Below are 27,674 nucleotides of genomic sequence, written 5' to 3' on the forward strand. Positions count from 1 at the left end.
GTCAGCCCTCGCCCCCTGGGGCCTGCGTGGTCTGTCTCACTGTGCGCGAATATGCGCCCGCGGTCTGCCTCGCACCCCAACTGGTTCCCGTCTGCCTGCGCGCCTGGGTCAGGGGCCCTGTCCTGCCCGACCCTGCTCGCTGCTGGCTCTGCCCCTCTTACCGTCCCCGTTGAATGGTTAGATGTAGTCGGACTTCCATATAATTCAGTTTTCTGTCGTTTGGTTGTGTCTTTGTTTCTCCAAACCTTTGTTGTATTCAAACTTGGTTGTGGGAGAAGGCACAGTGTTTCCACCTATGCCTCCATCTTGGCGGAAGTCACCAATGCATTTTTTAAATCAACAGTAATAAGCAAGTGCATGATGAAAGGAAGGTGAGGGAGGAAGAGATGCTGGCTGGCTAGGCAGTGGGGTGGGGGAGGCTTCTGGAGTAGTAGGATGGAATTCAGAGCTGGAAGGTGCTGAGACTGCAGTACTGGGAGGAAAGCGAGTGAGCTAATACAGTTAGTGCAGAGCACTTTGTATTCACATCATCTCAGTAAGATAGACTCATTCCCAAAGCTGACAAGACACAAATGTTGATGTGAACATTCCTACCTTTTCTGATAAGTTCCCTGGTTGGCATTGCTGATGTGACATCCAGTCCTACTGAGTAGCCTATAAATAAAAAAGGAAGATGTCCAAAATAGAGTTGCTTTTGCTTTTTGAGCAGTATCAGAAATGGGACTCAAAGCAATCTAGAACCAGCAACACAAGTGGTCACACCAAGCTCCTCAGGGGGTTGAAGTACCATGAAGTAACTCTGAAGTAATAACAACAAGAGCTATTATTTATTGAACAGTCACTGTGCAGGCACTGGGCCAGGTTGTGGAGTTGTGACAACTCCAAATCTGTGTGGTTGGTATGATATTAGCACAATTTTATACATGAGGAAGCTGAGTCAGGGAGGTTCAGTAATCTGTGCAAGATCTCACTGATGGAGCCAAACTGTTTGACTTCAGAGCTCAAGTATTCATCCAAGAGCTAAAAAGGCTGAGATTACTGCATGCCTTCATTTCTGCACTCCTCCATTCATGCCTCATTCACTCTTTCAAAACATTTATTGAGCACCATCACATGCAGTAATTGTGCCCAAGACTCAGCCCAGAGCAATGGACGGGCAGGCAGCCCCTGCCCTCAGGGAGATCATGGTCTCATTCACCAACATGCACTGGGCCGTTAGCAAGTGCAAAAGCCCTAGGCTGTGCTGGAGGCTGGGAGGCAGAGATGGAAGGTCCTGCCAGCTGTTCTTGGTCTTTGGGGGCTATGACCCCACATCCTGGGAACAGCATGTGGACACTGGAGAACTCTGAATAAAGCAGGCCTATGGGTTGGAAGATGACAAATGAGGAGGCAAACAGAAAGGACAGAGGGGGGGTCTCCACTGCCATCCAGTACCCCTGAAGCCACATCAGATGGCTTCGAGGTACTAGCATGCCTTCTTCTGGGAAACTGTAATAAGACCTGCGTTTCCATTTCTTGTCTGTACCCACCCAAACACAGAGACCAAAGGAAAGAGTGGGGTGAGAGGAAGAAACAAGCATCCGTGTGGCATAGCTTCCGCAGCAACACACGGGATGCCATTGTTACCACTTCACAGATGATGAGGCTGAGGCTCCAAGGGTGCCCTCCCCAGGATTTGCCTCAAGGTCACACCAGCTGCAGTTCCACAGCTCTGCAGTAGCATATTCCCAACCCTGGCCCAGAGGTTATGGCAGTTTAAAAGAGTGGTATGTGCTATCTTTAAAGAACCTGCATTCCATTTGGGAATCCAAGAGTGAGTCACGGAATGTGCAGAAAAAATCTAAATGTGAAAACTGAAGGCCTTCCAGTCCCACAGGAGGAGTCTTGAACTATCTGGAAAAGGAGATTATACATTAGCTGGACTCTCAAGAAGAAGTAGGGGTTCGTGGGGCACAGGGGAGGTGGGGGCAACCCCTGTAGGAAGGAACCTACAGGTGTGCCAGTGACCATGCTGTATGGTAGAAAATAGCATAGTGAGAGACTGGCTTTGGATCGAGACAGCTCCAGGGCTGCGGTTTGGGACAAACTGCTTTGAGCTCTGATTCTTCACTTCCTCATCTGTTAGAAGGAAATAAAAAACCCTTCACCCCAGTAAGGCTACAGCAAGGATTAAACAAGAAATCATATCAGGAAGAGTCCCTGGCACAGTGCCTAGTGCCAATACCATTGTTCTGAGTCTTTAGCACACAGCAGGCCTCAAGCCATGCCAGGACCTGCACCAGGGGCTTACAGTCTAGGGATGGTGCCAGGCCTTTGGTGGCTCAGTGCACACCTCACAGCTGTAACAAGTGTGCAGGGAGCAAGGATAAGAGACAAAAAATCTCATTGTGGGGGTGGGGAGTCTTCTTAAGGAAGGGAGTGTCAGCTGGCTCAGAGGGGTGGGTGAGAGTGAGCTTTGGGAAGGAGGAGAGATGAGTGTCCTGAGCAGTAAGGCTGTGGGAAGAGGAAGGAGCACCACACTATGCAGGAAGGCCAGCATGGCTGGGGGTCCAGACTGGGCCAGGGCTAGAGAGGGGCCAGCAGGGCCAAGGGAAGGACAGTGGGCTTTGACTGCCCTGTCAAGGATTTTTGTCTTTATCCTAAGAAAAATAAGAAGCCATGGGTGGTTTTCAGTAGGATCTAAAATCCATTTTAAGAGAATCTTACTTTAGTGAAGGGAATGAATTAGATGCGACCACAGGTGGATACGGACACACAATAGGTAGGCCACTGATACATGAGCCCTTTATGGTGGCGTGGTCAGAGTCTGCTCAACCTAGGAGGAATGTGGGGCAGGGAGCTTAGCAGGAAGCCTGCTAGGCTCTGTGGTCATAATGGATCTCCCGCTCCTTGAGTCGGGGGTGGGGGTGAAGATCATTCAAGAGGAGCAGAAGGGTGGGAGCCAGTACTCAGAGGTGAGTGCTGGGCAGGTAGTCACCATCCAACTCCTCCCAAGGACACAGGGTCTCACACCCTGCTGGTTGTGGGATTTTGTTGAAGAAAGGCAGCTTCCTTAAATTGTAATAACAGTGATTTCTATTGCACTGTGAGCATCTGACACATGAGTGGAGAGCTCTGAAGCCCCCCAGTGGGTAACATAAAGGGGGATGGGGATCTGGGGAGGGGGATCCAGGGAGGGTTGGAGGCTCCCACTCCTGGCTGGGCTCTGCCACGTGGAGCGAAGCGCGAGGAGGACTGGGAAGAAAGAGGCTTATTTCAGTACCCTGTTATTATGGCATCTTGTTTTCATAGTTTGTTCAACAAACCTCTCTCCCTCTCCCTCTCCCCCCTTGCCTCTCTCTTTTTCATCTTCCTCTCTCAGCAAATCCATTTAAATGCAATTCTATTCTTAAAGCGCCCCTCTCATGCATGTCTAATGAATGTCAGGGAAATGCTATTACAATGGTGCTGAGGAGGATCCTATCAGCAGTGTGTGTACAAGTCATTTGAAAGGAAGCCTGGGAGCGCTCCAGTTTTATTACAGCATAATTAGAAATAAAATCTTGTTGCAATAGGAGAATGAGAGATGTGTGCTAATCCCATGGTAGAGAAACATAGAGATGTATTTAGAGAAAAGGACTCAGGGAGAGAGAACTAGCCACTGTTTCTCTGTTCCCCTCCACCAATACTCTCCTGCTGGTTCTCCTCCCTGAGTTGCTCCATCCTCACCCCTCCCCGCAAAGCCCTCTGATCCCCTAGCTCCCTGGGGCCACTCCAGAGACAGTGTTGACCCTTCCAGAGCTCAGCTGCCCAAAGCAGCCAGTCTGCCAGGGCCCCAGGGCAACCAAGCCTATTTCTCCCTGGATATCCACACCCTCTGCCTACTTAGGAGGCCAGTTTATGGGCAGTTGGGAGATGGTGGTCAGGGTCAGCAGAACCCTGCATTTGGAGGTTGAAACCTAGTTCAAGTTCTAAGTCCTGCCCTTATCAGAGCTATACATTTACTGATTCACTAATTCATTCAGTCACTTAACAAGTACTTACTTGCTCGCCTGTTATATGCCAGGTGCTGGGTGGGGTGTATTCATTAACTCATTTAGTTCTCACAGGAAACCCCATCAGAGAGGTTCACTGGCTTGCACAGCATCATCTGTCTAGAAGACAGAAAACAATTGGAACCCAGTCTCTTCCAATTCTGGAGCCAGGCTTCTTCTGCTCCACAGTGCTATCAATTTCCCGGGTCATCCTGAGACTGAGGAACTCCCATCCCTCCAGTAACCCCATATCCTATGGAGCCCAAAGTGTAAAGATAAAGATGAAGGAGGCTGGCCTACTCTCTTAAAGATCAGAAACAGGCACCACTCTGTAGTACTGTTTCTTCTTCTTTGACCAGTTGCCCTCTCACCTACTCCACCAACCCCACCTGGGAACACATTTCATATATTGTGCCCATCAGGAGCCTGGCATGCCAAGCCCTAGCCCAGCCTGGCATCACACTTTGAAAATGAATGTGAGATCATGGTATCTTTCCAAGCACCTGGGAGCACCCTATGCCACAAAGCAGGCAGGTAGACCTGTCACCTGCTACATGGAGGTTATTACCTTATGAAGCCTTCCTCCAGCTGTTCTCCCACTTAAGCCCCAGCTTCAACATTGCCCTTGCTCTTCCAGCCAGCAAGGGACAGGGCAAAGTGTCAGGTTCTGCTTGTCCCCAACAAGCTTACACAGCAGGGCTCTACCTCCTATCCATTCAGTCTCATCAGGGTATCTGCTCCACTTGATTTCAGTTCCATAGGGAAAGAACAGTGGGCCCAGAAACAGAAGGCCTCTCTTGACATTGATACTTGGACCCAGACGAGCTGTGTGACCCTCTGTGCCTCAGTGTCCTCTAGTATCACATGTAGTGGTGGATCAGATTTGAGTATTTGATAGTGAGTGTAGATGATGCCCTACCTGGGATCAAAGGCCCATGCCCAGGGTGGGTTCCTGCTATCTCATCCCTGAGCAATGCCTTCCTCAGCTCCTAATGCTTGCTGTCCACTGAGGGGCCTCAGTTCAGTCTGTCCCCACCTCTCACTCTGTAAACACAACCTGTGTGGTACACCTGTGACCTTCAGGACCAGCTTGCCTCTGTCTTCCTCACCACTCTTACCTTAAAGCCTGCACCCCAGTGTCTTTGCAGAACAGGACCCAACTGCAGAATCTTAGCATTGGAAGGGGCCTCCGGGAAATTATGCCCAGTGAGCAGTGTGTTTGTTTTATAGGGCTTCTGTACGATGTAACAGACTAGCTGTCTCAAACAATAGAAATTTATTTTTCTTAGTTCTGAAGGCCGAAAGTCTAAGATCAAGGTGTTGACAGGTGTGGTTTTTCCTGAGCCCTCTTTCCTTGCCTTAAAGCTGGCCACCCTTTCACTGTGACCTCACATGCTCTTCCCTCCAAGCCCACACATCCCTGGTGTCTTTTCCTCTTATAAGAACACATTCTGTTGGGTTAAGGCCCCACCCTTACAACCTAATTTAATTTTAACTAGCTCTATGAAGGCCCCATATCCCAATAGTCACATTGGAGGGTTATGGCTTTAATTTTTTTCTTATTTTATTTTTTTATTCCAGAGAGAGAGGTCAATGTGGGAGAAACATCGATTGGTTCCCTCCCATTTGCACCCCGATGGGAGACTGAACCCACAACTGAGGCACATCTTCTGACCAGCAATAAAACTGTGACCTTTTTGTTTACTAGCTGAGCTACCCTATACTCCAAACAGTAGAGCCAAACTAGCAACAGGGGCAGGGAGGGAGGGTGGGCAGTTAAGGTTTTAACATTCGAATTGGGAGAGGACACAACTCAGTCCTTAACAGGGAGGACCTAGGACTTAGAGCCACCCAGTGCCAGAGCTGGAACTTGAAGCCAAGTTCCCAACTCACATACCACACGCCTTCCACTATGCTGCAAATGTCCCCTCAGGGTCCTGGGTGGAGGGCTTACAGTCTGGGATTCCAGGGTCCAGGGGGAGAAGAAAAAGCCTTAGAGGAAGTCCAGGGCTCTCCCCACCAGCAGGAATACAAGGGAGGAATGAAAGGAAGGTGCTCTGTTGCATCAGCCCTAAATAGTTCCCTACCTCTGCCAACAGCCGGGAGGTATTGATCACCCACATCCACCCTGCCCCACTGGCACAAAGGACCTGGGAGGAAGAGAGCAGCCTTCTGGTGGGGGTAGTTTGCTCATTAGTCTTGTCCACATGCTCCAAGCTGCAAGCTGACCACATTGTTTTTGTAAATCTATATTAGATAGAGCAGTAACTGGTAACCTATATTGATTGCAATTTCTCTTTTGGAGTTGGGAGTTCCCTGGGGACCAGTCAACACACTTGGAGGCTGGCGTCCTAAGGCTGCCCCGGAAAAGAGACTTGAACTGTGACAGGCTAAATCTCTTCTCTTCCAAGAGAGACTGGGTGATTTTTCTGACCCTGGCTAAAGCCTAGTCTTGGGGCAAAGATCTATTCATTCCTCCCACCTGCCCCACTCCATACCTCCTGAGGCCTTCCTGGTAGGGGTGAAGAGGGTGGCCAGAGCAGGAAACCCATCCCTCAGCTCCTGGTTTTCCTCTTTCAGGAAATCATCTGACTCCAGCAGCCCAGAAGCATCTTCTAAGAAACACCTCTACTGCTGGGATTTGTTCATTCAACACAATACTATGTTCCATGCTATGTTATGGACATATGGGCACATATGGCCTGTGCTTTTACACACTTTATATTACACCTGTACAATGCAGTGTATGTAACCCTTTTGTATACAATGCCCCACCGCTGAAGAAGCCCATGAGCTGAGCAAGTCAGGAGTTAGTGTCCTCAAGTTGGGGATGAGAGAAAAGAAGCACAGAAAGATTGAGGGATGTTCTAAAGTAGGTCTCAAATCTCCCATTACTGACTCCCATTACAGTGCTCAACACACCACCTTTGGAGCACACACATCCCCATGTTACCAATCCCTCTGTGTCCACTCTGATGCCCCACAGGCTCATGCAGGTGTACCTGAAGGTGGACATGCCAGCACACGGCCATCTGCCTGTGATCACACCTTCCTGCTACCATACAGCACCTGACCACAGCAGGGTTTCTCTGTTGCCTAAGACAAATGACTGCCTAATACTGCACCTATAGCTTCACTGCACAGCAGCCTCCTGAGGGACACCATTCATCTATTCTTTCTGTCAATTACCACAATGCCCTCTGAAGCAGTCTTGTCTCACCCCTCACACCTTTCTGCTTGTCCACTACTCTGGACCTGGCTTGGGAGAGGGATGCCTACTGCAGGAGAAGCAGAGGCCAGGAGCCTGGTCACTTGTCCAAAAAGGTGGGGAAGGTCCACTCTCAGAACAGGCTGGCCAAAGCTCCCTCCAAAATGCAAGACACACTCTCCTGGCAGCTGGATTTGGGAAAAACGGCTCTTGATTTGTGTTCAGGAGACTCAGATGTGAATTCTGGCCTTTCCACTCATGAGCTGTGTGACTTGTACAAGTCTCCACCTGAGCCACAGTTTCTTCATCTATAATGTGAAAGGAGCAGCATGTGCTCTAGGCTAGGGATGGTGCTTGAGAGAGGGGACATGTGTGAAAGTGCCTGCCGCAGCTCCTGGCACGTGTTGCTCACTGATTCCTGAACCTGGGTTTCTTTCTTGCTTAGTTTATGAAATGATAAACGCACTATACCAGTTAAGCCTGGATCCCTCTCCCAGCCCAAGGCAGACTTTATCCATGAAGGGGCCCTAAAGGGCTGGAGAGAGCAAGTTCACAGCTGCAGGTCCCTGTACCAGTTCTTCCCCAAAGGCCCCAGGTGTGGAACCTCTAGCATCTAAGGGACTAAGCTTGACTTAAGGCAGGTAGAGATGGAACTGTCACAGGTGGGCACAGGTAGCCAGGTTCTTGGTGATCAGAACAAAGAATTGAACTGAACACCCAGAGTTTATAGCAGAGAACATGGGAGCAGGCCAACTCCAAGCAGAGATTGACCTCATGGGCTGGAAGGACTCTATTCTTATAGGGCAGATCTTTCCTGGCTAGTTTTGGTGGGCTTTTACTGTGCGTGTACAAGTAGTTGTATTACTCTAAAGCTCCTGCACATGTGGTCTCCCATCGTTTTCCCTGATTGGCCACCAGGAAAGGGAGTAGGTTCGCCTTTCCCTTCACCAGAGAATTATAGCTCTCCATGTTAGAGATTGGTGGAAAAGAAAGGAATTATTTATTCAAGTTATATAGACTTAAGAGTAATGACTTAATGTCTTCATCAAAATCCCAAAGTCCCTTAAAACACCCACAAACACACACAGTCCTTTCTTCTCTATTTTGCCTGGTCTGGGGTACTATATCTCAGGAAAAGAAGTAGAAAGCCGTGTGGTGATTCTTTGCCAAAGCTGCATGGCGATTCTCTGCTAAAGCCACATAGTAATTCTTCTCATGGCTGGGGGGGGGGGTCCCCACTCTACCAAAAGCACATGTCTCTCTCCCCATTGGCTGCTGAGTCTGGGTTTAAATCCCCGAGTCAACCTTCTCTGCAGCTCCATTTTCAATTCCTCCCACAATCAGCTATACTTGCCAGCACTCCCATATCCTTCCAGCTTTACTGGGCTGCCATGGTGGTTCTGGGCAGGCCTGGCCCCGTGGGGTGGAGCCAATCATCTTCAAGCTCTCACACCAGGTTCTATAACCAGGGGAAGTTGCTTCTCAGTTATGTCTTGGGTGGAAGTCACTCCCATCCCCCTGGCTCAAAGTATGGCCACAGCTATTTGACATATCTGTGCAAACAGTTAAAGGCTATAGATATGTTAAATGACCATTCTAGAGGTTATCTGCAAAACTGTTGCTATGCAAAACAGCTCAATAGCCCTGCTCCATGTATCCCACCCCCCAGCTCAGACTCGTAGGGGTGAGGACATCCCATATTTTTAATATTTCCTGGACACCCCAAATCCTTCTTTTTGGGGCCCCCACTGCACCCTCTTACAGAACCACCCAAAGCAGCTCAGTTTTAGGACTTCCCTGTCCACAATGGGGCAGAGTGCCACTCTGCCTGCACCGCTGCACTGCACAACTTTTGTCTGAGTGCAGGCCCCTGGAATGCTAATGTGGTTTCTTCCCAGAATCAGTGACCTCTGTTGGGAGTGGTCTCTCCCCCAGCAAGGAGGTTAGACTGCTCTAATCACTAAGTAAGCTGCGGGTCCTTATCTGGAGAAGGACAATGGACAGCCAGCCTCAGGCATGCTGGAGAGAGACTGTCCCTTCTCTTCTTCTCCCACAGCCCAACTACCCTGGGTCTCCATATATTTGAGGAGATCCTGGGAAGTATGAGTTTATGCCCTGAAGGGGGCCCCCCCCTGAAGATGAGTCAGTCATATTTACACTGCAGATTGCCCTACTCAGGTCATCATCTGTGTTTATCTCCCTTTTGTTAGCTCTAAACCATCAGCTTGGCTTTAATGTCCCAGCCAAGATTCAGCTGAGCTGGGGAACCAAGACAAGGGTCCAAGTGGCCTAAAGGGAGTACAGTGGCCCAAACCATTGCACTGTGACAGTGGTGGTTAGAGAAGAAGAGATTTCCAATCTTCCACACAGTATGAGGGGAACCACGGGACAGGACCCCAAGTCCAGCTGTCTCACTCCATTGTAGGTGTCTCCTCTATAGCTGGGATTCATTTATTCAACACATGTTCGATGAGCATCTGCTATGTGCCAACCATATTCTGGAGCTGAGATACTAAAATAACTCCTTGCTCTCAATGAGAAATACCACATGTTCTGAATACAAAAATCATGGCAAGGAATCGGGCAGGGCCGTGGGACACAGTCTAGTTTTTGATAGGGGGGTCAGGCAAGGAGCTGTCATTTGAGCATAGACCTGAACAAGACCAAGAGTTTGTCAAGGAAAGAGCATTTCAGACACAGAAATAATAATCACAAGCAAAGACCCAGGGGTGGAAATGAGCACATGCCCACTGATTTTAAAACCACTGCAGCAGATGATCTCCAAAAGGTCTTGCAACTCTGCTATTTTTTTAAAGCCAGAAAATGATAAATCACTGGGGGGAATAGAAACCGTACAGATGATCCAATTTATTTCTCTTTATACTTAAATCCTCTATGCCAAGTGTGTCTTCAGCCTCTATTTAATACCCCAGTGAAAATCACTACCTCACAAAGATACTCATTTCAATTCATTCTAATTTTGACTTGTTAATTTTTTTATTTTAATTGTGGTAAAATACACATGACATAACATTTACCATCTTAAACATTTTTAACTTTTAAGTTCAGTAACATTTCAGCTTATTTTAAGTTCAATAATGTTTAACTTCACTTTCCTCTTGCAACACCCTCCCAGGGGAGGAAGCCTGTACTACAAGGGGGCTGCCCTCCAGACGATAATTCTGAGTACATAAACATTTGTTCCCATTAAACACAACTCCCCATTTCCTCCTGCCCCCACACTCTGGAAACCGCCACTTTCCTTTCCGTCTGTGTGAATTTGACTACCCTAAGTATCTCATATGAGTGACATCACACAATATTTGTCTTTTTGTGACTGCCTTATTTCACTTAGCAGTATGTGCTTAAGGTTTATCTATGTTACAGCATGTGTCAGAACTTCCTTCTTTTTTAAGGCTGAATAATATTCCATTGTATGTATATATTGCATTTTCTTTATCCATCCATCAATGGGATCGATGGACACTTGGGTTGCTTCCATCTCTTGTCTATTGTGAATAATACTACTATGAACATGAGTGAGCAAATATCTTTTTCAAGGCTCTGCCTTCAATTCTTTTGAATATATACAAAGAAGGGGAATTGCTGGATCGTAGAGTAATTCTATTTTTAATTTTTCAAGGAACATCTATACAGTTTAATTTTGACTTTCAGTGCTCAAAACTTTTTAAAGACCTAATTGGATATAGTAGAAACAATGATAAGTAGTGGTAAGAGTTATGCCAGATGCATATAGAAATATTCAAAAATGGGAGTAGGTTAATCTGGGAAGGCTTCCTAGAGGAGGTAAGTTTAGTGCTGAGATCTGACTTTTCTGAGTTGCTATTTCCTCATGAGTGAAGTGGGGATAAAACTACCTTAGAGTTTTGGGAAATTGCATTCATTCATCCATTCCAGAAATACTTCTGAAGAGCCTATTTTGTGACTGCCACTGCTTCCATACTGAATGAAGTGGAGGACCACTGGAGGGTTTTGAGCCAAAGAGCTGCATGGTATGACTTGGGTTTTAAGGCATTGCTCTGGCTGCGTGTTGGGAACAAATGGAGGAGGGGCAGGGGCTGGAGCTGGAAGGCTGTTGGGAAGCTGCTGGCCCTGCTTCATTCCCCTGCCCTAAAGGTTGGAATGGGATCTGTCCTATCCACACTTGCCCACAAACTCTCAGCTCCCCTCCCTTTGCCAGACACCTTCTCCCCACTAAACTTGACCTCACATCTCCCCGAGAGCAAAGAAGGGGCTATACCCTCCAGAGAGCAGCTTCTCTCCTTTCAACCTTCTGGAGTCGCCAGGAGCCCCTAGCTTTGCTGACTCCATGGCTCCTGCAGTTCTAGGGGCCTCCAAGGCCTGCTCTCCAACCTTTTAGAAAAAAACAGAAAAGATGCTATGGTGTCACCAAGCACCTGTGCAGAGGGATTCCAAACTGCCAAGGAAGGCCACCTTGTATTTCCAAGCTCCTGAGGAGAAAGGAGGAGAATTGGCACAAAGTCTGACCACAAGGAGGGGCTGGGAGCCCCAGCTGTCACCAGCCCTTTATCTTCCTGAGATGGAGCAACTTGTGCTGACATCTAATGACCACCACCCACGTGCTGGGGACTTTCACGGGCAGTACTTCATCTAAGTCTCCCAGCAACTCTGTCCTACTGATTATCTCCATTTTCCTGAAGGCAAAATGGAACTCAGAAAAGTTCGGTGACATCATGGAGATATCAACTGTCAGTGAAGGGGCCTTACAAGTTTATTTAACCCATTGCATCACCAAAAAAACTTTTTAAAAATGCTAATTCCCAGACCATACTCCCAGAGATTCTGAGTTTAATTTTAAGAGCTCCATTAATGATTCTAATGCACAAACATAGTTAAAAACACACAGCTAATCAAACTCCTCTTTCTCTTTAAGACTGGGAAATTCTAGCACCTGTGAAGAGACTGGATTCCCTCAGTTCACCTATATCAGTTTCCCGGGTTTGCCAGAACAAAATACCACACACTGGTGGCTTGAAGCTACAGAGGCTATTGTGTCACAGTTCTGGAGACCAGGAGTCCAAATTCTAGTTGTGGGTGGGATGTGCTCCCTCTGCAGGCACTAGGGGAAGACCCTTGCTTACTTCTTACAGCTTCAGGGCTGCCAGCAGTCCTCGACATTCCTTTGTTTGTAGATGCATCATTCTAATTTCTGCCTGTCTCCACAGGAATTTCTGTGTGTATGCACACCTGTGCCCCAATTTCTTTCTCTCGTAAGGACACTAGTCAAAACTGCATCTAGGGTCCATACTAATCCAGCATGATCTCATCTTATTTGATGACATTTACAAAAACCTTATTTCCACTAAGGTCACATTCATAAGCTGTGGGTGGACATTAATTTGGGGGATACTGTTCAAGCAAGTATATACCCGATTGTTAGTAGTAGAGCCAGAATTCCAGCCCAGTCTCCTAGGTCCCATCCTGGGCTTGCCCTGTCTCCGAGGTGGCTTGGTCCCTCTTTAGCTTTCTCCTCTCACTGATGGCTTCCGTCGAGTCCCCTCCCCACCCTTCACCAGCCCTGCACAGACAGCCACACCTTTCCTGGTAGAAGAACATAGTTTTCTTAATATACAATAGAATCACAGATGACAGAGACCAAGTTCAAGACTTCTCCATGGAGCAAGTCCAGGATGTAGGGTGCTCCATGAAAAATTGATAAATTGAGCCATATGAATTAAATGGATGAGTGCTCCTTCATAAGGTAATGAGGACCCCACTGAGAGAAGCAACCAAGCAAAAGCTGGCTGACCACATGTCCCTATGAGAGGTGCTGTTATTCTAAGAGAGTTGGCCTAGCAAAGAGCTTTGGAAAAACATAGGAAGTAGACTAATAGTCTGTTTCTACCATTTTTAGCTGTCTGACTGTGGGTAGGTATTAACCTGTCTGTGCTTTGGGTAGTAGTAATAATAGCATTCGTTTCGAAGGGTTGTGGGGACTAAGTGAGATAATGTTTAAAAAGCCTTTGGCCTAACGTGTAATAGGTGCTGAATAAATATTTAGCTTTTAAAAGGACGAGCCTGCTCCAGATCACCAGGAAAAAGGATGGGGAAGCAGGCTGGAGTATTCTTAGTAATGAAAAGGAGAAGGAAATTATTCATTAGCCACACAGAGCACTTCTCTGGTTATGGTGTGTTCACAGATGAACCCACAGCCTCTGAGGTGTGACCATCAGGGAGCACCAATGGCTGAGTCCACATTTGAACACAATTCTATGTGCCAGTCTTAGAGCCTAAGGGAAAGAGACCCTCCGGTTACACCTGTGGGGACAATACTGGCAACTTGCACCCCTAGCCCCTGACCACTCAATGCCATTAGTACCCCCTGTTATGGTGTCTATCAAAAATCACCCCAGACACACATTTTCAAGTGGCCTCAGGAGGGGGGCTGCTAGATGAAGGGATCCCACCGCCACTCTGCCCTCCTGCAGCTGGACCCAGCCTGCCCAGAAGGAGGAGGAGCTAGGATGTGGAACAGCAGCTCCTCTGCCAGGCCAGGGTAGCCGGTCCCATTGGGATGAAGAGCATGGGCTGCCAGGCTACCAGGGGGCCCCACCAGAGCCAGCTGTGGAAGCCAGTGATCTTCCTGAGCCCTGGCCCCTCTGAACCCTCACCTGCTGTCTGGGCCTCTCCCCCTTTCCACATTGTATACCACTCACTCCACAGGCCTCTTGCTCCTTCCTTCCCCAGCAGGGCCCATCACTGGATTCTCATCAAACATGCAGAACTGATGTTGCACAAGGCCCCCCAGAGGGGATTAGCATAACACCCCCGATTTCCCCTCCCCTTCATCAGCTCTGCTTCCCCCTGGCTGTGGCCTGCCTTTGTTTCAGGAGGAGCAAGTGATGCACTGTGTCTGGAAACGTTGCTGCAATTAAATATGCACAAGAAGGGGGGTAAGAGAGGGGAGAAATGAGGACAATGAAGGATGTGAGACATCAGATGCAGCAGCTGCTTGTTACTATAGAAACCCCAGCTCACCACCACCATCACCACAGCACCCCTTCCTAGTTTAAAATTCCAGTGGGGGCAAGTGCATCGTGGTTCTGGTGTGCAGGGATCGCAGGTCCTAGCTGTCCAGGCTAGAGCACCTGTGGGCCAATAGGGTTGATTTGGGGTCTTTCCTACCCCACCCCCGACCCTGGTCCTTCCGATTACCAGCAACCCCTCCCGTAGTTCCGTGTTCCAGTCCCAGTTACACAATAAATGACAGGAGATCTTCCACGTTTGACTTGGAGATGTCACAACATGAAGACAATAACAGCACACTCAGAGTCTGGTGGGGGGGCCAGGCTTTCTCTGCCCTTCCTCCAAGTCCTGTCCAACTGCCAGCAGCAGGATTTGGCTTCCTATTACTGTCCTTTCATTTTTATCCACAGCACTTAATGTTCATCTAGGGGGATCCCAACAAGATAGTACGCAGCAGGGATCCATGTGAAGTTCCAGGCCTGGGCCCACAGAGCCACATGCCCAACAGTGGAGAGAGAGAAGGTGGCCTAGCAGTGGCTTGTCAACACAAGACCAGGGCCCTTAGTTGGCTGCAAGAAGAATGTGAGGCAGTAATATAATGGGGATGCCTCTCCATGCCCACCCCATTCTCCTAACCAGTGGATGCAGTCTTAGGCTATAGGTTGGTAGTCTTGCACTACACTCCCCTAATCAGATAAGGCTGATTGTTAGATCCCCACCACTTGGCAAAATGCCTGGCACATGGCAAATCTAGTCCTATTCAAAGATTAGTGTGTGAGAGGGAGAAAGGAAGAAAGGGAAAGGAGTTGAGAAGGAGGGAGAATGAGATTTGTAGCTACAACAAAGTTTATTATGAAGCAAGAGACCAACAGAGTGACGAAGTTATTTGAAACCATACTAAATAACTAACTATTAAAAAATAAAATCCCAACACTGTCCTGAAGAAAAGTCAAAGGGCATGATAACTGCCTTCCAATATGTGAGAGAGTATGTCCATAATACAGGGTTAGGCTGGTTCTGTAGGGCTCTGGGGAGTAGAACCAGGAGTCAAGCAGGGAGCTCCAAGGAGATTGACCCAGGAAGATCTGTCTAAAAGTCAGAGCTAATGACATTGGAATGGGTTCCTGAGCTAGGTAGTAATTTCCCCAGCCAGGGAGATATTCAAATGAAGGCTGGAGAAACTTTGTCAAAGACGTGGTCAAAGACATTCAGCTTTTCAACCTTGCAATTCTACAGCCTCTCTTGTCAGAAAGTGTCTTTTGGTGAGGTACCCATCTCCAGATGCTGAGATCTTGAACTTGTGTATGGAGGGGTGGGACACCACAGGATATTCTTAATAGTAGGGTGAGCCACGATCAGAACTCTTGTCATTGGCTGAGGGGGTCCCTCAGCCCCAGGTGGGAGGAAGCCAACCACTAAGTAATAAGATTGAAAGGGCATGAGGCAATCTAAATGTCTCCTACAAAAGCCTCACATTCTGATGTCAGCAGATCCTTCCTGCGAGGTCAGCATCACCCTCTCCCCTCAGCTTTCCTTTAAGTCATGATCACTCTCCTGATTTCAGCTCCCTCTCCCAGTAGAAATGGCAGACCTGGGTCTTCCCTGGTTGCCTGGGGAAGAAGATAAGCATTGGAGAGCAGGCAGAGGGACCCACAGTTAGCTTCCCAATCTCAGTCTGGCTGGGTCTTGGGTGAGAGGACACTGACATGAGCAGAGGGAGGCCCAAAGGCAAATGCAATTCCCATCCCAATTCTCATGTTCATGTGCCCCCCCTTTTAACAACAACCCTGACTAGCTCAAGTTCGGATTTTGTCTTAGAACCTAGGACAAGAAAATCCACCCCATATCTGAGTGGATTCTTATGTGAAAGTCAGCAAAATGGGTGTACTACTGCCTGTCCTTTTCACTTCCCTGCCACGTCCAGATGGTAAAAGTCTTCAGAGAGCACAGGAAACTCAGATACTGAGCCTGCACCTTTGCCTTGTGCAGAATGGGTGCTCAAGAATTGTTTTCTGAATGATTATCATGTATCTGTATCTCCTTGTCCCTGTTCCTAGTGGAGCTTAGCCTCAATAATTGTTTGTTGAGTGAATAAATGATTAAAATTTCGAGAAAGGGATTGAGGCTTGTGTTTAGTTCAATGCCTGAGTTCCGATCCTTCCTGACTATGTGACCCAAAAATAGGGATGGCACCTCACATAATTGTAAGAACAAATAAGCAATGAATAGGAAAGAACTTTGCTCTCACATCTTACCCAATGCATCTCTTCTAGCTGGCTGTTCCTGAGTTATATCCTTTTGTAATAAACTAATGATCTGTCTGCAAGTCCCATAAGGCACAGATTTTTGTCTGTCTTGTTTGCTGCTGTATCTCCAGGATATAGTACATTACCTGGTGCATATTTTGGTTTTGAGATACAGGTATGTTTTTGAATTATTTAAAAGAAATAATAACAGACTTCTCGTTAAAATGGAGGCATAGGTAAATAAACATGCTTCACCTCTTTGCACAATCACAGAAAGAATTACAACTAGACCTCAAAACAAATAACACCAAGAACCATCAGAAAATCGAGCTGTAGAGACACTTCTCCAAGGAGGACATACAGAGGATCCAGAGACACATGAAAAGATGCTCAGTATCGCTAGCTATCAGAGAGATGCAAATTAAAACTACAATGAGATACCACTTTACACAAGTCAGAATGGCTATCATAAACAAAGAAACAAACAACAAGTGTTGGAGAGGTTGTGGGGAAAAGGGGACCCTAGTTCACTGTTGGTGGAATTGCAGACTGGTACAACCACTATGGAAAACAGTATGGAACTTTCTAAGAAAACTAAAAATGAACGTGCCTTTTGACCCAGAAATTCCACTGTTAGGAGTATATCCTAAGAACCCTGAAGCACCAATCCAAAAGAACCTATGCACCCCAATGTTCATAGCAGCACAATTTATGATAGCCAAGAGCTGGAAGCAACCTAGATGCCCATCAGTAAATGACTGGATCAAAAAACTATGGTACATTTACACAATGGAATTCTATGCTGCAGAAAGGAAGAAGGAGCTCCTACCCTTTGCAACATCATGGATGGAACTGGAAAGCATTATGCTGAGTGAAATAAGCCAGGCGGTGAAAGACAAATACCATATGATATCACCATTAACAGGAATCTAAACAACAAAACAAACAAGCAAGCAAAATATGACCAAAGACACTGAAATACGGAACAGGCTGACAGGGACCAGAGGGGAGAGGGGAGAGAATCACAGGGAAAAGGGGAAGGACTCACATGAACAAGTATAAAGGACATGTGGACAATAACTAAGGTGGGGGGCACTGGCGGGGGCAGGGCTGGGAATATAAGACAGAAAACTGTACTTAAACAAGAATTAAATAAAAAAAGAAAGAAAATTGAGCTGTATGGAAGTCTGACAACCAAGGATTTAAAGAAGCCACATTCATCCAGACAGGTAGGAGAGGCGGAGATGTGGAAATGGACAGAGAGGCACAGAGACATGGTGTGGTGCAAGAGGCAGTGGCAATGAAATTGGTGGTCCCACATTCACATGTGGTAGATAAAAATCAGGAGGGCTACCTTGGGAGCAAGCGATCCTAGCACCAGGCCAGACCACACATCCCAGAGTTCCAGTACCAGGAAGATAAATCTCCATAACTTCTGGCTGTAAAAACCAGTGGGGGTTGGGGTCATGGAAGAAATTGCTGGATTTTCAGGAGATTCCACTTAAAGGGCCCACACAGACTTAAAAAAATACGTAGACCCACCCCTTCTGGGATTTAGCACCAGGGCAACAGCTGGAAGGGTCCTAGTCACACAGGACAAGTGCTGGGCAAACCTCTAGAAGACAGGCAGCAGCATAGTCACCTCTCCAAGCCCTCCCCTCATACAGAGCCACAAAGAGGTAAAGTGGTTGCCCCATCCTGGCAATTACCTAAGGCTCCACTCCACACAATTTACAAGTGCCTTTTATATAAAAGGCCATGCTGTTAAGACAGGGAGTCAAAGCTGCTCTAACTAATACACATAAACAAACACAGGGAGGCTGCCAAATTGAGGAGAAAAAGAAATATGGCCCAAATGAAAAAACAGAACAAAAACCCAGAAAAAAGAACCAAATGAAATGGAGATAAGCAATCTATCAGATGCAGAATTCAAAACACAGGTTATTAGAATGCTCAAGGAACTCATTGGGTACTTCAACATCATAAAAAAGAGACAGGCAGAAATGAAGTTTATAATAAGTGAAATAAAGACAAATTTACAGGAAATCAACAGTGGACAGAAAAAGAAAGACCTTTGCAAACCGTTGCAAAGAGGTAAGACAAATGGAGACTTCTATTCACTAAGTGAGCACTTACCATGTGCCAGACACTTTTATTTAAATCCTTAGTCCACTGTATGAAGCATTATTTGCACTTTTTTATACAGATAAGCTCAGAGAAGTGAAGTAACTTTGTCAAGGTCACACAGCGAATACAAGGAAGAGTCAGGTGTAGAACCCAGATCTCGTCTGACTCTAAAGCCTGATATCTTTCTGTAACTCCCTGAAGCATTTACACTTAAAGGAACAATAACTATAATTTCTATTTGTTTGCATATAGAAAATCCTTATTTATTGGAGATGCTATCCTGCCTTCGAGGCTGTACCACATTCACCCCTTGTTTTCCCCATCACTTCCTCTCTCTGAGCAATAGTCCTAACCTGAGAGAAGGCCACTTGCGTCTGGTAGTATGCCCAGATGGGGGAGTAATAAACTTTGTCCTGATTGTGTCTCCAGAAAACAGGTTTTTTATTACTTACCACGGCGAGCTGTATATATCTGATGTGCAGAAGGAGGACGCCCTCTCAACCTACCGCTGCATCACCAAGCACAAGTACAGTGGGGAGACCCGGCAAAGCAATGGGGCCCGCCTCTCTGTGACAGGTATGAGCCAGAGGGCTGAGGGGAGGGAGTAGGGTGAGGGAGGGAGGGAGAGAGGGAGGAACCAGCCCACCCCTTGGACTGGGCACATCCACTCCATGGATCAGGGAGTCTCAGAGAAGGAGATTAAAGGACAGGTAGGTACGGGAACCACTAGGGCAAGCCTCGTCCAGTTTATTTTGGGGTGCCCTCTGTATAAGGACTCCAAAGATAACTCTTTTTTTGTCTTTGCTTCCAGGAAGCTCATAAATAAAATCTGATCCTCAAACATGATAATGATTAGCTTAGATTAGATTAGATTAGATTAGGGAGGTTTTTAATTTTATTGTGTCTCTAAGTATTTTTTAATACTTAGTATCAATTTAAAAGTACATTTATATCTTTTGTTACAGCCCAGCTCAAACATTTGAAAGTAGGCAGAATAAATTTGTAAACAAAATATTTCTGTATTAAATAAAGGATTCATATCTAGAGTGATTGATTATAGCTTTGAAGGAGAAGTGGAAGCTAATTTTATTGAATCTCCCTGTGTGCCAGAAATTTCACTTATCTGTTGTCTGCTAGGCACCATAATAGCCTTGTGAGGTGTGCGCTGCTGTTCTGATTCTTACAGGTAACAGAACCAGATCTTAGGGAAAACCAAGCAACTCCCCCCAACTGCTTACCAGTGGGAGACACAGGCAGAATTCACATTTTGACCCAGTGTCCTCCAGCTGCCAACCCCACTATGCACATGTCCCAGCAGAATAAAGAGGGCACATGGGGCTCCTTCAGGAAGGCTTCCTGGAACACTGCTATTCAGACCCTTCCAACAGCAATCCACAGAGACATTTTCTCCATAGCCTCTGCAGTGCACACTGGTATTTCCCACTACATGCATTGCAATGCACTCTTCTCTATTCTATTCTATTCTATTCTATTCTATTCTATTCTATTCTATTCCATTCTATTCTATTCTATCCCATTTCAATTTATCTAAATGCTGGTCACAACTTCACCAAATGGATTTTACAACTTCCTCACAGTTTGTGACCTGCAATTTGAAATTTTCTGCTCTTGAAGAGATGGGATTGGAGTGGCTTTTGGAAGGAGGAAGAACTGACAGTCAGAACCTCTGGATTTGGAGGCTGGACCCACCAAATCATGCAGCCTTTCTGGGCCTCTAGAAAAAGAGTGCAACAAGGTACCACTCTGATTCTGTGTGCCTCTGACCTTGTGTAATTTGGTGAAGATCACCTTGACTAGCAGGTGACTTTTTCCAGGATCCCCCCTCAATGGCCCAGTTCATTTGTAGGCAAGACCAAAAGAGCAGGAGCCAGGAGAGCAAAGTCAGGCTCTCTGATTTCTCCTAGTGCCTAGCCCTATGCCCAGTGCTTAGGGCTATGCCCAGTGCTTAGCCCTATGCCCAGCACACAGTAGGTGCTAAGTAAAAATGTATAGGATTAAGCAATGCCAAGGGAAACTTTGTTGTCATAGGGTGAGGAAATGGAGCTGTACTATGCGGCTCCACCTTTGTGGCTAGACTTTGGAATCTGCCACTCAATTCCCAAATGTGTCAGAGTGGTTCCATACCAAAATATAGGGACTTATTTGTATGGGGCTTTGCTCTCATTTGCATGCTGCTCATACAGTGTGGGAAAGGCACAGAAACTCCACCTCCTGCAGCCTGCTTGTTTCTCCTGCACAAATGTTTAGCCCCTTCATCCTACTAATTTCACCCCCACTTTGGAGTGGGAATAGGCAGAAGTCCCTCTCAAATGACATTCTTTACACTGGAGGCTATGCCAATCCATCTCCTTCTGCTTTTTATTGACCACCAGCTGTGAGAAGGGACAAAGAATGAGAGGTGGCACCCGGAGACTCAGATATAAAGCCCAAATAAAGAAATAGAAATAAGGATTGGAAGGTGTCCAGACAGACGAGACAGGAGAGGCACAGGCACATAGAGAAACAGACAGAGACCAAAGAGTGAAGGGGATCTAAGGAGGAAAAAAGGACTGAAGGGCAGGAACAGAGGAGAGCTGTGGAGAAGGGTCCCACTGAATGACATGGGCCCTGATGTGATGTGCTGTGACAAGGCAATCAGCAAGCTTCTCGTCTTGGCAAAAATGCAACTGATACTGGAATGAGGTTGTGCAGAGGGAATAGGGGTGGGGAGTACATGTCAGGACCCAGCCTCCAGCCCCACTGGCCCCTCCCCCATTCCAGAGCCACTTCCAGAGCTGAGGGTGGGTTTTACCTGAGATGTTTCACTCTTTAGTGGCTGCAGCCCCACCCCAACCCCATGAGCTTCTGGGGCCTAAGGGGGTCTGACTCTGGCACATCCCCAAGGAATGGGCGTCCCCCCACCCAACTCCAGGCCCAAAGGCAAGAGGAACTGGTGAAAACAACGGATGTGGCAGAGATATGTAGGTGGTCATTTGAGGAGGGCTGAAGTCACATATGTAGCTTCTTCAGTCCTCAGGAAGTGTTTGAGGAAGTAAGAGGAAGGGGAAGGAGGAGGGAAAATAGTGAAAAGAATCAGGCCACATGTAGAGTCTTGGCCTCACCACTCAAAGGCTGTGCAACCTGGCACAAAATAAATGATGTCTCCAAACCTCAGCTTCTCCCTCTGTAAAATGGGCATGACAAAATATACCTCACAGGTTGTTGTGAAATTGAAATAGGGCCCCAGATGCAAAACGCTTAGCAAGGTGCCTGCACAGAGAGCAGCATGCAGTGCAGAGTAGCTGCTGCTTTCATTGTTGCAGGTATTTTTGCTCTATGGTTGCTGGTTACGATTCCTACTGCAATTACAAAGTGTTGGGATGGGGACAACTTTCTTTTTTTTTATTTTCCATGGTAGAGGAGGTAGTTGCAAGAATAGTCTGGATCCCCTAACGTACAACCTAATAATAACCATTCCATGCATCTAGGTGATTTTTTTCAGTTTACCAAGGGCTTTCAGGTGCATTAACTCTGTGCACCGGGCATTACCATCCGCATTTATAAAAGAGGCAGCCAGTGACCAGAGAGGCTGAGACTAGAACAGGGTTCCCTGCTTCAAGGAGTCTATAGCTGGATGCAAAAGCTGTATCTGGGGGTGTCCTTTCCAGACAGCACCATTCAGCCAACTGGGGAGGTCCCAGCAGTCTCTGTGGGGTGACTTGATGCCCCCAGCCCAACCCCACCACCCCTAGAGATTTCTCGGGGCCCAGCCATCTGTCTCCCCAGCGCTGCGCTGGCCCTGGCTGTGCCTGATTCCCCTCAGGCTGTTGAGGTACACGCCACAGCATTTTACTTCTGCTCCAGAGTAATGAAGGAGGTTTCTTTCCCTCAGAATTTAATTTCACGCCTGAGACTCATGATTAATTCCCCCACACACCGCCCGCCCCTTCCTCCATGGCCCTGTCAGCCCCTCTGCTTGTAAATTCCGCGGTGTGCCACAGAATTTGTGTGTTTTGCATCAATTAAGTGTCACATTGAGTAATTCTTCCCTGGCACTGGGTTTGTTTATCCCAACCATACCCAGAGGATTGTGGTTGGGGATGGGGAGGTGGTAAGAGCTTCAGAAGCTGACAGGGAGGGAGGGAGGGCTCCCGAATAGTAATTGCCCAGCACATCTGCATAGTGATTTTGTGTCCGTCAAGCTCTCTGACATACATTTTGCCATCGTTTTCTACAACAGCCTTCTGAGATCTGGAGGCAGGCTTATCACCTCTACCTCGTGTGCAGATGAGGAAGCAGACCCTGAGTGATCGTAGACTTACCCAAGATCACACAGGGAACTGTGACCCAGGCAGGCTTGGACCTGGGTCTCCTGAGTCCCAGCAGGGTCTTGCTCTGAAGAACAGTGGAATGTAGGAAAGGAGCAGAGTCTTCTAGCAAGACTTTTTCCCATGGAGGAGAATTTGCAGCCCAACCCCTCTCTCCAAGATAGATGAGCTGAGGACAAAGGGAATTTCCCATCAGTCAAGGAAGATCCAGTGGGGTCAGACACCATTGAGTGAAACTCAGTATTAGATTATTCCATCTCAATCCCATTTACTGAACCAGGTTTTGTGGAGACCTGGTTTCTGATCCTGGCTCTGCAGTCTGATCCTGAATAGGTCGCTTTACCTCCCTGGTCACAGGGTTCCCATCTATGTGTGCCCTTTAAGGTCCCAAAGCCAGCTCTGCTTGTCCATGAGCCTGTGAAGTTCTGCAATATAGGAGAAGCAGTCCAGTGGCCCACCCCATGCCTGAATGACTCCATTCACCCTCAGACATTAGTGATTCCACAGCCGGGGCCCTGCTCTGTGCCCAGCACAGGAGATACAGCAGTGGGTCCACACTGTTGCCAGTGTTCAGTCTTCTGGAGAAGCAGCTATAGGACCTGGTGCTAACTGTCACCGGCAAGGGCCAGAGGGAGGTGGCAGTAGTGGTTCCTTCTGGGGAGAGGGAACCTCCCTTTTCACCATACTGTGTACTCATCTGTACTTTCTGAAGTTTTGTCAGGTGTATATATTACACTTTCAAACTTTTTCTTTAAAAAGAAAAGGTTGTTTGGAAATAAAAAAGGAAAAAGGAAACTATAGGAGTCCAGTGAGAGGGACCTGGGGGAGTGGTCCAGAGGGGGTGACACTTAGGCTGGTTTGTGAAAGACAAGTAGGAGTAGGCCAAGCAGAGTAGGCTGGCTGGGCTTCCAGGTGGTGGTGCGTAGTGTGATGGCACACATTGCCACAAGTGGGTCACTGTTGAGATGAGAGGTGGGGGAGGCGGTGCAGACAAGGAAGCCAGGGCCTGGTTGGAACTAATCACTGAAGGCCTTGAAGTTTGGGATGAGAAGCATGGATTGTTACCATGTGGGTTTAGCAGCAGAGGGAGGTCCCAGCAGGAAGGAAACCCAGGGAGGCCTTTTAGGGTGAGAACCAGATGGAGACAGCAGCCCAAGCACCGTTCGGAAGTGGCACGGCTGTCACACACAGAATGCGGCTGCACAGGGCCTGGGTCTTTGGCAGTGTGTGGCCACAGATCCTGCAGTCGCTGCTCTCTCCTCCTTTGGGAAAGCAAACTAGTGGATAATTGGTGGTGGTGGTGCGGGTGGTTTGCAGAAGGCTTAACGTCCAAATCCTCCTGCACTCCAACAGAAATGCTCTGGCTGTCTCCTAGACTGCCCAGATTGTGGTGGGGACAGACAGAACAGGGCAGGTAGATAGCTCCCCCATCCTCGAGGGGCACCCACCAGCCAGGCTGAGGCCCAGATCAGCCTTACCAATAATTGCAAACTCAAGATGTCATGATTCTCGTGTCACAGGGACTCGCTGTTCCTGAGTCTGGGCCAGGCTACACCCTGTAGCAGATTACTGCATGCATGAAGTAGCTTGTGCACACTCTCCCCTGTGCCTCATGCTCGCTCTCTTTTCCCATCTGTCTGCCTGTCATCCTAGCCAAGTCTGCCTAACATACCCACTCCTCCCCCAGCCCTGCCCCCCAGCAGGTTCTCAGGGCCTTGCTCCAGCCTGAGTGGGAGGGTTGAAGCTAGAGTCTGGGCTCAGGAAAACACCGAGAGGACTCCCACACTGGTTTTGCTCACTCTATGTACCAGTGGTCAACAGGTTCCTGCTCTGGGTGCTTGTTCTTCCTCCCACACCTCCACTTCAGCAATCCAGGCTAGCAGAGCCACTGATACTCTCTGCCTTCTAGATCCTGCCGAATCAATCCCCACCATCCTGGACAGTTTCTACTCCCAGGAAGTGTGGGCCGGCCACACTGTGGAGCTTCCCTGCACAGCCTCTGGCTACCCCATCCCTGCCATTCGCTGGCTCAAGGATGGCAGGCCCCTCCCAGCCGACAACCGCTGGACCAATCGCATCACTGGGCTGACCATCAGTGACCTGAGGACCGAGGACAGTGGCACCTATATTTGTGAGGTCACCAACACCTTTGGCTCAGCAGAAGCCACAGGTACCCTCACAGTCATCGGTGAGTGGGGAAAGCTGCTCTTTCAGCCCCATCCTGGGGAGGAATCTCCAAGAGCACCACAGTATGATGGGGAGGGACATGAGGGCATATGCACCCACCTCTGGCCAGCCCCAGGGAGTCCTCTCCTGGTTGGAAAAGCAGTTTGGTGTCCTGAAAAAAGCTGTGGGTGTAAAATCAGAAGACCTGCCTTTTGGTTCCAGCATTATCATGATCAGGCATGATCATTAACTCTGTGCCCTTTTCTGTACAATGGGATAATGATTCCAGTCTTTCTACTGCCTAGAGGTCACAAGGGCCAGATGAGACCATGAGGGTGATGGTGACAAGCAGGTTTCCTTGGCTTGTTGGAAGGAGACAGTATCTGTACTAAAGAAAACGATGCTGGTATTAATCCATTAGAGAGAGCATATGTGTCCCATCAGAGATGATATTCAGAATATTCAGCAATAATCAATAGGGGCCATGATCAATCCGATCAGACACTGGATGTAAACAACCAAGTTGTCCTTTCCAGGAAAAGCTGATAGGTATTAACGCTGGTACTTCTTGTTCCTTCCATCACAGAGCTCCAGGGTCAAAGGAGACCCTGTGGAGAGCAGGACTTAGTAGCAACCCCCTGCTGCTGCTGAACCCCCCTGGGTAGGGAGAGAAGGAGGGCAAAGGGGCTGATGCCAGGGATAGAACCATGGAGGAGGATTCATGAGACCCAGGAGCATTCTTTACCCCCACCTCATCCCTGCCTCTCCCTCTGGTGAACCTGTTTCAGACTCCCCATCTGTAAAATGAAGAGGCCCTGGATGCTCTAGCATCCAGAGTCTGACTCTGAGTTTTCTACTCTCTGAACTGGAGGAAAGATGTTGATAGTAGTGGGGCTGGGATTCAGAAACTCTTAAGGAATCTCACTCCCATGGGGCAGCAATGGCTTGAGTCCCTGAACATTGTACCCAATGGCATCCTGAGGGTCATCTGACCCAGGCAGTGGACGGGGGCCATCCAGAGGTGATCCCACCCCCATTGTGCAGACCTCACTACCCACCTCACCTCCCATCTCATGAGCACGGAGCTACAGGTATGTAGACCCTTGGGTGGACCAGAGAATCACAGCAGAGCCCAACCTCTCCTGGGCTGGCCTCCTTGGCCTAGTGCCCTGTCGCCTTCAGCCCAGATGTGGGCCCCACAGTTGAGGGGTCCTGGCAGTTGGAATGTGTTTATCCACAGTGCTGAGAAGGGACCTTCCCCATGCAAATTCCCTGGGACACTGGAAGAACAGAAAGCCTCAAGAAATGCTCTGGCAGTGAAAGGGACACAGATGCTTAGGTTATAATGCTGAAGGCTTGGCTTCAGGGGCTTCTTCTCCGACAAATAAGCTCAAGACAGCAGAGCAGGCACATAGAAGGACCAGGGTTGGGGCCTCACTTCTTGCGCTAAGCACTGCCCATAATTGTTTGGTCTAATATTACCTTCACTTCTTTTTCCACCCTCCTGCTATACACACACACACTTACACTTGCAAACACACACATACACTGTCTCAGAACAGGTCAGGAACATACCCTCAAATCCTTAGCAAATTAACAAACTTGACTCTGGGTAATTCGATGTTCACAGTGCATACAGGCAAGCAGGTACTTATACACACACACACAGGCAGGCAGATGTGTTAAAGGTTCACATGCCTACTTCCCCATACACACACACACATGTATATGGTGCCCACATACAGACATACACATTCCCCTGCCATAATGAACCCACATCCTAGCACAACACAGATACACAATAAGTAACTGCCTACAGTAGCACACACACCCACTGGCCCTGTGTGCCTAGGTACAGCTCATTCTCTTCTGAGCCTCAGCTCCCACCCTCCCCCGCCCTGGTCTGGTCTGGACAACTGGGTTCAAAGGGAAGTGACATGGCTTCTATTTGTCTTCCATCTTCTTGGATAGCCCCTCTCTGCCAGGTTCATGGAGAAGAAAGCAGCACTTTTCATTCTTCCCCCACTCCAATTCTGCAACCAAGCCTCCCACCAATCATGACACTGAGCCTGAGCAGGAGCTGTGAGGATAGAGCAGCAGGCTGGCAGAGCCCTGGAGCCCTGGCTAGGACAAGCAGAATGCTGCCTGCCTCATTGCACATTGACATTTCCTAGGCTGCAGACAGAGGCTCTGGGAGTGAGTAGGGAAAGCTGAGCATGAGCAGACTCACATGTGCTTTGCTTACACTCACCCAGATGGGCCTGCAGTCCCCATCTCCTGTAGGCTGCCTCATTTGGGGGCTCAAGCTGCTGCAGGCTTCAGCCTCCCTTCTACCCCAAGTCCATGGAGATCAGGGGAGAGTGGCCAACATGGGGCTGGTAACCGGGCAGCCAGTGAGACAATCAATAAACATGACTCAGGTAAGTGGCAGGGGAGTAAAGATAAGAGATACTTCCCTTCTCTCAAGTGGCTCACAGTCTAGAGGGAGAGACAGACACAAAGAAGTGATTAAAGCCCATGTGCTTACCATGGTGTTAGTTATACCCAGGGAGGTCCAGAAGAGGCATCCTTAACCCAG

At 48.1% G+C, this 27,674-nt stretch overlaps 1 protein-coding gene across 1 annotated transcript in view; it reads left to right on the plus strand.

Annotated features, from left to right (window-relative positions):
* DSCAML1 (DS cell adhesion molecule like 1) overlaps positions 1-27,674 on the plus strand; it is a 360,723-nt gene that overhangs the window by 240,172 nt on the left and 92,877 nt on the right. The window contains exons 4-5 of the mRNA XM_037057511.1: positions 19,032-19,178; positions 24,840-25,118. Coding sequence (XP_036913406.1) covers positions 19,032-19,178; positions 24,840-25,118 — 426 coding nt within the window. The remainder of the gene's footprint in view (positions 1-19,031; positions 19,179-24,839; positions 25,119-27,674) is intronic.

The sequence above is a fragment of the Sturnira hondurensis genome, unplaced genomic scaffold, assembly GCF_014824575.4.
Source record: "Sturnira hondurensis isolate 20B ecotype Veracruz unplaced genomic scaffold, ASM1482457v3 Scaffold0009719, whole genome shotgun sequence".
NCBI lineage: Eukaryota > Metazoa > Chordata > Mammalia > Chiroptera > Phyllostomidae > Sturnira > Sturnira hondurensis.